Raw genomic sequence first — 10,814 nt, 5'->3', positions numbered from 1 at the left:
ACATCCGTTAAAGTATCTTCGGATACCATTTTTACATTTTTCACATCATACAGATTTTTATTTTTAATATAATGAGATGGTATATTTAAATTCTCGATAGCTGTTAAAAATTTATCTTTTCCTTTCGGAGATTTTTTTGAGTTTGTTAAAAGTATAGCCATCAAGTCCACAATATTAGAATTTTCCACTAATTCGTCTCGGTAGAATATTTCGCCCAGTTCATTCCATCTGATAACTTCAGGATATTTCTTGAAAATGTCGAGAATATTGTTGGCATATTTCCGTAAATTTGTAGGAACACTATTCATCACAATATCTTCATAGCTTTTATTTTGACGTTTCTCAGAGGGAGATTGCATTTCTTTTTTCATTTCTTCATCAAATTTCTTTTTGCCGATTTGTGGGTTAAAATACTGCATTTTTAATTTCTTTTGTAAAAGTTCATAATATAACTTGACTTTTTCATCTTCTGCTAGGGAACTGTTGAGAATGCGTGACATTTCGCGATCTAATTCATTGGCATGTTTTTCGGAAGGTTTGGTCACGGATCTTTCGGGTATTAAAACGTACTTTTTAACGTGTTCCATTTAAGATTGCAGTAATGGCACTTAAAGCTGCAGGAATCAATACGTTGAGAAAACCACCTTTTTGTACAATCCACTTGCGTTTTTCCCGAATAGCAGATTTTTCATACACTAATTTTCTTAAGGTCTGTTTATGCTTCCGAAGATGTCTCTTTTGATGCTTTGAAAGAGGTACGTTTCCTTTTAAAGTATTCAGGCAGCATTCACATATGGCTTTTATACACGAAGAGGGGACACGTTTCAGGACTTCTTTTCAATAACTTTTTAGGACAAATTTGAAGTAATTTCAGCTGTCTTTGATGCTCTTCTGTCACTGTCATCTTTTTAAATGAACTCTGTTTAATAATGCTTAGGTTGATATACGTATTGCGTTTGATGAGGTAAAATATTTGTGCGCAAACGTAATTCTTCCAGTGTATCGGCGCGCAGATCAATGAGCAAATAAGTATAGGGTTTCTTAGTTGCATCTTCATAAGTTTCTTGGAAAAATGTTAAGTTTCTAGGAAAGAGTTGTTTTCCCAAGTTAGATATCTAACTCATATCTCTGCGATTTTTACAAAGTATTAAATAGTGTGCATTTAAAGTCACATCTCGCGTTTCTTTACCTTTATGAAAAAAAATCTTGCGTTATAAAAATAATACTTAAGTTTAAGTGATGACTTCCTCTACTAAACAGCTGAGTTAAACGATTATCTTTTGTTCCTTCTTGCATCAAGTCATCTAATATGAATAAAGTATGCCCACCTAAAAATTCGCGAAAGCTCTTGGGTAGTCCTTCTACGAATGTAATATTATCTTCCATGTCTTTGTAAAGAGGTTGGTGGATCCCGTAGAACCAGACAATTTTATCGGGCACGATCGAAAACATGTCCTTCTTATATTTAATCGGATCCCTCACAAAAAATGTTTTCCCACAACCTGTGGGTCCCGCGATGACCATAGTAAAAGGATGCTGCAGCTTTGGAAACTCCATGGTAAATGATGACAAGACACATAATTAATCATTTAAATGCATTTTTATTGAAGAAATGGAGTGCGTACACGAAAATGATTGGTTACAAAATCATAAACTTTTCTATCGTTACATATATTTTTAGGAACAAAATGATGCAATACATTCTTCATTGAATATCCGCGACATCTGGAATATAGGAAATAGATACAATAATGTCCACATACGGCTGTTCCGTCACTTTATAAAGGTATGGGGTTATATTCTACTTGAGCATATCTCGAGGCGAAATCCGAACTTTCTCCCAAAAATGCTGAGGGAGGGTGACCATAAGAATCGAAAAACTCCATTTGCAGGGGTGATGGAATATAAAAAGCCAACCAATGACTTTCAGGTTCTTCTCTCGAATCCACATTAGCGATGAAACACGATGTATAGTTCTCAATCACAATATGAGGTAAGTGATCGCTCGAAAACACCCCTAAAAAGGCATCTCGCGTAAAAATATTCGAGGACAGGATGCGATGCAGTTGAATTGTATTCATATTTAATTTGTGAAATCACATAATACGTGCCGAGATTTGTTCATCTCAATCACGTTTTCAAATTCAGCATAAATAAGTACCGAAATAGTTTCAGTCAGAGCTTTCGAAAACTTTAATTCTACTCGTAAATTGCTTTGTTGTTGTAGGTTCAGATGAGAATCGTTGCACACGTCTGGTGTCAAATAAAATGCATATAAGGCATGACCGGCAGAAAAATCATCTCTTGATAAATAAATCCCTCTGTCTCGATTAAATCCTGAAAACAGACTATGATAGGCTCTTATGTAATTGTTCGAATCAAAATCGAGCTCCAGTGGTTTGCCCGGTATAGGGTGTCCGTCGATATACACGGATAAAAAGTTCACGTTATAATGATGAAACACGAATGGATTGGATTTGTACTGTCCGTTCATAGCTGCATTGGAGAGACAGGTGATGATCACACGTTTCTGCATAACATCCAAGAAAACATTATCTTGAAGAAATGACCAACTTCCTTCTGAAACGGAATATGTTTTACATAAGACTCGGTCAATGGGATATTTGGCAGTACTTTTTTTTAGTGCTTTCGCATGGCCTAGAGAGACCCCTGGACTCACTTTCACTTTTCTAATAAACATGGAAGCATGTTCGAGAATAACATTATAATCTGCTTTTTCTTCGGGTGACACTAAACAGAAGGGTGCTTTGCTGCGTTGTAAGATGATCTTGTCATCTACTAAATTGAGTAAAAGTCTGTTTTGCTGAAAAATATCACAGTGAAGTTGACCAATAATGTCCAGAGTATTACTGCCCTTGATGAGTTCTAATCGTTTTTTCAGACCTTCGTTCGGTTTATCCGCCAATGGATTCACTTCGGTGAGACAGGTATCTTTGTAGAAGCATTCACAGGTGAGTAAACTTTTCTTGGCATCTTCTCCATAGTTCAGTAATGTTTCAATGTAAGCACGGTAAGGATACGTATTCGTAGAAGCCGATATGATTCTTTCGTTCAAACTCACATCTACTAGTGAGAATAATGCATGTAAAAATAAATTCACAGGGGATACATAATCCTTGATTGTTAAGGCTGATCCATTTGCTTTCACGATTTTAACTTTAACATAAATATACGATGAACTTAAGTCAAGATAGTCTTCGCCAGTAACCGAAATGTTAAATTCGACTGGACCACCGTCACGTATATTCGAGAGAGGGTGATATTCAAAATACTGTCCTTTATCGATAGCCGTTTGTGTAGGAGGTATTAGAAACAAATCCAATTCTGATTTCACACAAGCTGGAGAATCTTTACGAACAAACGAAGTCATCTTAAGAAAAAATATAGGGTGATGCTCTAACCTTCTTTGTTCGACGTGAAATGACTGATTTTCTAGCAAGTCTTCTTTTTTATTTCTTCCAGTGTAAGGATCTTAAGTTTTACTAACGTTTATTTTATTTTAAATCTTTACTATCACTTCTTATTTTCTACTTCCGGCCAGAATTAAAAGCGTTAACTTATTTATGCAAAATTTGTCTGGCGAATGCCAAGTACTTAAGTTGTGGCTTTTTGCCAAGCGAGAGAGAGGAAGGAGTTAGTCGGGGCAGGCCGCTTGCCTTAGGGGTTTTACTCAGTTGCTGGTTGCCTTCCAGGCCAGAGGTTTAATCCTCTTGATAATTTTAAACGTATTGTAGTGTTAACAGTTCTCTGTACTACATACGGCTTCCTGTTAATATAAGGCCAATCTTCCACGTTTATTATTTAAAAGTCAAGTTAGAGTTTAGTTATATTTTTATATTCTTACGTTTAGACCACAAGTAGTGGGTCTTTGTATTCCGAAGTACGGAAATTATTGTAAAGAGAGAAAAATAAAGGGTTTTGTATACCCTTCTTGTGTATCCTGTCTACTTCCCACAGTTATTGAACATAGCTTCAGTAAGCTCTCTGTTCCGAGTCAGGTCCTTGCATGTTCCCAAAGAAAGTAAGACGGAACATTGAACCAGATAGTGGCGCCCAACGAAGAAAAATAACCATGGCCAAGTTTCAAGAAGAACCTGTGCTGCCTGTAGAAGCGGCTCAGAATCCAGAAATGCCAGTTGCCGCCCTGGAAGGATTTGGTTACATCGTCCAGACCATGCGCGCTTCGATGAAACCAGAAGCAACATTTAATGGAAACTCACCGGTAACCAGTTTTTTGGAAAAATTGGATGACCACTTCATGCTCTACCCCGTGCACGAATTTCAAAAAGTTACCTTAGCTACCAGCGCTTTGAGGGGCCAAGCGCTTAATTGGGTCAAATGTATAGGCAGAAGTCTCTTGGGTCAAACAGGAAGTCCCACCTATACTTACGAAAATTTCAAGACTGCCCTACTAAAAGCCTTCCCTGTTGTAAGGGATCGTGCGAAATTAGAAACGGAACTTTTCAGTATATATCAGGAAAGAATCGAAAATCTCTCGAGCTTTATTTTAAGAAAAATTCACGTCTCCAAACTCTTGTATGGAAACCGTCCGGATCCTGAGATAATTCAAGTGATTTTGCCGAGGTTACTGCCCCAAGTGCAAGACTTTATTGAATTAAGAAATCCGACTACACTGGAAAAGTTATTTGAGCTAGCAATCCAATTTGAAAGTAGAAGAACGGCGGACATTGAAAGAAGACGCCAATATCAACAGCGAAACCAATTTGGTGCGCCAAGACTACAGCAAACTCAAGCACACGGCTACGGAAGCAAAGCGAATCAGTGGGCAAGGAAACCCGAGCATTCAAAAACAGCCGGCGAACGTCGACAGTTCAATAGCAATCCAGGAAAAAAGTCTCAAGGCCAGTGGAAAAAGAAGGAAAGCACGGAAATGAAAAATAATTTAAACTAAAACGGATTTCTGCTGACGGGAGATGCGGAAATCCGAGGGCCACGAAAACTCCTCTTCCTTCAAGTTAAATACAGTAATGGTGAAAAATTTGACTCTTCCGAAGATTGAAGTGTTGGTGAATAATATCCCAGCCACCGCACTCCTGGATACAGGCGCGCAGTGTTCCTGTGTGGCAGAAGATTTTTTTAGGAAGTATTTTCGTAAATATCGTATATATAATTCGGATAATACGACAGTGTTAGCTGCGTAAGGAGAAAGATGTAAGTGTATAGGTAAATTACCGCTGTATATCCGTATCAAGGACGAACAAGTAAAGGTAATGTTTTTCATAGTAAAGAATCTGCAAGCACATATTATCTTAGGAATAGATTTTCTTTCAGAGGCACAAGCAACGCTAGATTTTAATGAAGCGTCCCTTAAGCTGACAATGAAACCAGTTCGAGAAGAAAAGGCTGAACCGCCGATGTTAAACCTTGACCACCTGCCTAATGAAGAGCAAGGAAAAATCCGACAAGTGGTAAGTGAATTTGCTTCGTTATTTAGTGATATTCCAGGATTTACTCAGGTTACTAACCATAGTATTGACACCGGAGATTCAATGCCAGTTCGCCACAAAGCATACCGGTATGATAAGAATAAGGAAAAAATTATAGAATGGCATTTCACCGATATGCTACGTAAAAAGATCATAACGCCCATCTCAAGTAGTTATGCTAGCCCGGTGGTTTTATGTAAGAAAAATAACGACTATCCATTGACACATCCAAAAAGGTGGAGATTCGCAATTGACTACCGTAAATTAAACTCCATAACTAAATATCCGGTATATCCGTTACATATTATTGAAGAAATTCTAAGGAACATAACATCCACCAAATATATGACGACTTTAGACTTAACGACTGGTTATTTTCAAATAGGGGTTAGGCCTGAGGACGTGCCTAAGACTGCTTTTATAACCAAGTCTGGCACTTACGCATTTCTGCGTATGTCTTTTGGCCTTTCAGGGACACCGGCAACATTTCAGCGATGTATGGACATTGTGTTAAGGCCTGTTCTTGGAAAGTCCACATTTATCTATTTAGACGATATCATTATTACTAGTGATAATCTCGACCAACATGTACAGGATTTAAGACAGGTGTTTTCTTTATTAAATGAGGCCGGTCTAAAAGTTAATGTCGAAAAGTGCAAATTTGCAGACCCTGAATTAAAATATTTAGGTTACAAAATATCTCAGAAAGGAATCGAGACAGACGAATCAAAAATAATCGCTGTACAAAAGTATCCGACTCCAAACACGGCGAAGAAGCTCTCTTCTTTTCTAGGACTTTGTTCATATATAGGTCCTTTATAAAAAAATTTGCAGCTATTGCTGAACCATTGTTAAAATTAAAAAGGAAAAAGGCAAGATTCTCGTGGACGGCCGAAGCCAATAGTGGTTTCGAAAAATTAAAACAAGCATTAACGGAAGCCCCTGTGTTGAAATTTCCTGAAAAGAATGAGAATTTAGAAATTTCAGCGGATGGTTTGGATTATGCTGTAGGAGCGGTACTTTCGCAAAATCAGCAGCCCGTGGCATTTTTTAGCCGAACTTTAAATCAAACACAAAGAAACTATTCCGCGACCGAGAGAGAGGCACTTGCAGTTCTGTTTGCAGTGCAAAAGTTCCGAGTCTATTTTGGAAAGGCGCCAATAACAGTGTACTCTGATCATGCGGCGGTAACTAGATTGTACTCAGGGAAAAACTTATCCCCAAGGTTAATAAGATGGGCACTCAAGCTACAAGAATATAATCTGGTAATCAAGCATACCCCCGGAAAGGAAAATATCGTAGCAGATGCCCTATCCAGAATTAAAATAGATGAAGAAGTTAATACTGTAAAGGTGGCAATGCTCACAGAATGTACAATAAATTCCCGAGAAACTGTAATAACCGAACTGGGTAAGGATCCTGAGTTTGGAAGCATTTATGAGTATTTAAAGGATCCTGAAAATTTTAGCCACCAAGATATTGTGGCGATAAGAAATAGGGCGGCCCATTACGAACTAATAGATGGTCTATTATTTTATACAAAAACTACGAATTCCAACAACGAACTTCGACCTGTTATTCCAGCTGGTCTTAGATTAAATATCCTGCAGGAGCTCCATGACAGCCCTTTAGCTTCTCATGCTGGTATTCGAAAAACTATCCAACGCGTACGCGAGGCAGTCTATTTTCCTGAACTGCAAAAGTTAACAAGGGCGTATGTCCAGTCCTGCCCAACATGTCAAGTAGTTAATTATATTAATTTCCGCCCGGCAGGGTTTCTAAATAGTATTAAATCCGAATTTTCAAATGAAATAATTGGCATCGATTTATTGGGCCCTTTCCCCAAAACTCAGTTAAATAAAAGTCGCTATCTCCTTGTTATGGTTGATCATTTTAGTAAGTGGACCGAAATTGTTTCCTTAAAACGAGCCTCCGCGAAATTAGTGACTGATTCTATTTTAAATAAATATATTTTAAAATACGAGGCGCCCCTAAAAGTTATATCGGATAATGGTCCTCAATTTGTAAGTAATGTATTTGAAGACATGTGCCAAAAACTGGGCATACGTCATTTAAAAATGGTCCCGTATCGGCCGCAATCAAATATAGCGGAACGGGTCAATAGAAGTATAGTGAAAATTATCCGTAGTTATGTTAACAATTTTCATAAAAGCTGGGATAACTATGTCAATGAATTTGCTTTCGCCCTTAGGACCGCAAAACCTGATACAACGGGCAAAATTCCTGCTGAGTTATTTTTAGGCAGAAAGATTATAACGCCGTTAGATAAAATATTTTATGTGCAACAAAGAGCCCCAGAATTTAAAATGGGTGATATAGAAAAACTAATTAAAGAAGCAAAAAATAATACTGAAGTAGCACAGAGGAAACAAAAGCTGTATTATGACTTGAAACGACGGGGAGTAGCTTATAATGTAGGGGATGAAGTGTTAAAAATTAAGCATTCACTTTCTTCAGCACCAGAAGATAAAACTGCCAAATTTTTTCCACGATTTGAAGGACCATATGTCATAGAAAAAATAACTCTCGCTGTAGTAGTGTTAAAATCCAGGAATGGTGAAACCTGCTCCGCAAACATTGATCAAATGACACCCTACTATGATCGTAATAAAATGCAAATATTTACAGATCTTTTTCAGGATCCGGCACGGCAGACACGGCAGGCACAAGCTCCAGAGGTGGAACAACGACAAGTACAAGCGCAAGCCATTAAGAGGCAGGAGCAAGTGAAAAGAAAGTTTCCCCGCGGGAAAATTAAAGCTAACAAGAAAAAAGAAGCCGTTCCACCGTCCAGAAAAGAGAGCTCACGAACACCCCCAGAATGAAGAAGGGAGAAGGACGACGTATGCAAAGTGAGCCAGGAGAAATGACGGCAACTATAACCCGGCTCTAAAACGGAAGATCTACTCATCCGACAGAACTCTCCGCAGCAAATGTCGCCGAACTGCGGAAGGGCCACCAGCGGCGGAGGAAAAGTTACAAGGAAAATTTGAACGGCCAGCAACGAGGTCCAAGCAGGAACGCGAAAGAAGTCTCCCGGTTCCGCCAAGACCAGCTGCCATCAAACGGCTAACACCACAGGCAGAGGCGAATAAGAAGGTATTCAAGGGTGACCGAACTGGAGAAAAAAGAAAGCTTCTAGAGGAAGGCCCTGAAGGGCGAGCCCGCACAAGAAGGAGGATAAATAAAACGAGAATCTGTGCTACCTTCCAGGACTGGGCTCAGAAAAGAATGTCCGAATATCACAAAGATAAGTAAAATTTTATGTTACTTTGCAAACTTAAGTTAATCTTTCATTCTTACTGTAAGTGGCAGATTTCAAGAAGTTTTACCTCATGCGAGGTCTACCTTTATCGCCAAAAAGGGCGAGAAATGAGTTGTTACCGATTTTGGTATTCTGTTTTTCAATTACTCGCGCGTTAAACTAAAGTTGATGTGTAATAGCGATGTGTAAATACTTAAATATTGTAAAAGTTATTGTATAAATTTTATTTAAAACATTCTGGCAAGAAAGAAGTTTTAGTCTGAAAGACTTTTTGAAATGTAGTATTTCAATGTAGAAAGAATTGGCACTTGCTTTGAAAAGAATAGAAGTTAACAATGTACTACTAATGTATGTTTTCAAATGCGTAAAATTAACGGCATGTTAATATGTTTTTATATACAATGTGAACTGTTAAGAAATGTTATGAAATACCGTGATATGGTAAAAGTGAAAGTAATGTTAAAAATTGTTTTTATTCGTGTGACTGTAAAAAGACCAAATCATGGTGAATATGTGTTAAAGGTTGAATGAATGTAGTTATGCTCTCTGACGCTACACTTCAGAGTTAGCCACTTTCAGAATAGTACCTCAGGGTTTAGAGTTGAAATTAGGGTGTGTTACGAGGTCTTGGTATGTTGAATTTTAACACGTTAGTGTTTTGATTGTAGGAGGAAGTGTTGAACACGTATACATAAACACATTCGTGTTTGGTGTTCTTTTACAACACATGTCAGAGAGCACGGGGAGAGATAATTAAAATAGTCATGAATGAAATAAGAATGTTAAGAGAAATATAAATATGCATGTTACTTGCCATTACATTGTGTAACATTTCATTAAACTAGTTTTCCTTCCAGATCTCTGGAAGGAACCAGATTTGAATAAAAGCTCCTGTTTAGATGCAGTACAGATGAAAAATTGCGTGTCTTTGGAGCTGCTATTGTAAAAACAAATTTCTTTTTTTTTTAATTTCTAGTTTCTAGTGAGAAATGTTTGTAAAAGATTGGCCTCGCGTTAGATTCTAGAGCTAAAAGTTTTCAACAAGGTCGTTTTAGACCTGAGTTTCAAACTAATTAACTCTGGCGGGAAGTATGTAAGGATCTTAAGTTTTACTAACGTTTATTTTATTTTAAATCTTTACTATCACTTCTTATTTTCTACTTCCGGCCAGAATTAAAAGCGTTAACTTATTTATGCAAAATTTGTCTGGCGAATGCCAAGTACTTAAGTTGTGGCTTTTTGCCAAGCGAGAGAGAGGAGGGAGTTAGTCGGGGCAGGCCGCTTGCCTTAGGGGTTTTACTCAGTTGCTGGTTGCCTTCCAGGCCAGAGGTTTAATCCTCTTGATAATTTTAAACGTATTGTAGTGTTAACAGTCCTCTGTACTACATACGGCTTCCTGTTAATATAAGGCCAATCTTCCACGTTTATTTTTTAAAAGTCAAGTTAGAGTTTAGTTATATTTTTATATTCTTACGTTTAGACCACAAGTAGTGGGTCTTTGTATTCCGAAGTACGGAAATTATTGTAAAGAGAGAAAAATAAAGGGTTTTGTATATCCTTCTTGTGTATCCTGTCTACTTCCCACAGTTATTGAACATAGCTTTAGTAAGCTCTCTGTTCCGAGTCAGGTCGTTGCATGTTCCCAAAGAAAGTAAGACGGAACATTGAACCTGATACCAGAACCAATCATGTTCTTTACTTTTAGAGCGGCTTTGTCGGTAAGTTCGCGCCCCGCTTCTTTGAAACGTTTATTGACCAAATCTTTCACATTATTTTCCTGAGATACATCATTTAATACGTTTAGTCCTGTTTGTAGCATTTGTTTACCAAGTGCTTTAGCGCCCGACTTGAAAAGAGGAACTGCTGCTCGAAAAAATGATCTAAATAAGCCGCAAAACCGTATCCCTTCTGGTGAGGTACACCTTGGTAAAAATTAAATCCATCTCCTGTTTGCTGGAAGTAGTAATCTCAAAAGATTTCTGACAACACTGGTACGGTACATACATTATGACAAGTACTTTTGGCGAAAGTGAAGTTCACGTATGAACGTCCTCGCTCAA

At 37.8% G+C, this 10,814-nt stretch overlaps 1 protein-coding gene across 1 annotated transcript; it reads right to left on the bottom strand.

Annotated features, from left to right (window-relative positions):
- Positions 1-2,083: 2,083 nt before the first annotated feature.
- Positions 2,084-3,391, bottom strand: LOC118202503 (uncharacterized protein F54H12.2-like). Its single transcript, XM_035374687.2, has one exon. The coding sequence runs from the start codon at positions 3,389-3,391 to the stop codon at positions 2,084-2,086; it is 1,308 nt and encodes a 435-aa protein (XP_035230578.2).
- Between the last annotated feature and the right edge of the window lie 7,423 nt (positions 3,392-10,814).

This window comes from Stegodyphus dumicola, chromosome X1 (assembly GCF_044657685.1).
Source record: "Stegodyphus dumicola isolate Sdum_Otavi_A_Nest chromosome X1, ASM4465768v1".
NCBI lineage: Eukaryota > Metazoa > Arthropoda > Arachnida > Araneae > Eresidae > Stegodyphus > Stegodyphus dumicola.
The sequence above is the reverse complement of the archived record's forward strand: the minus strand, read 5'-3'. Positions and strand labels throughout refer to the sequence as shown.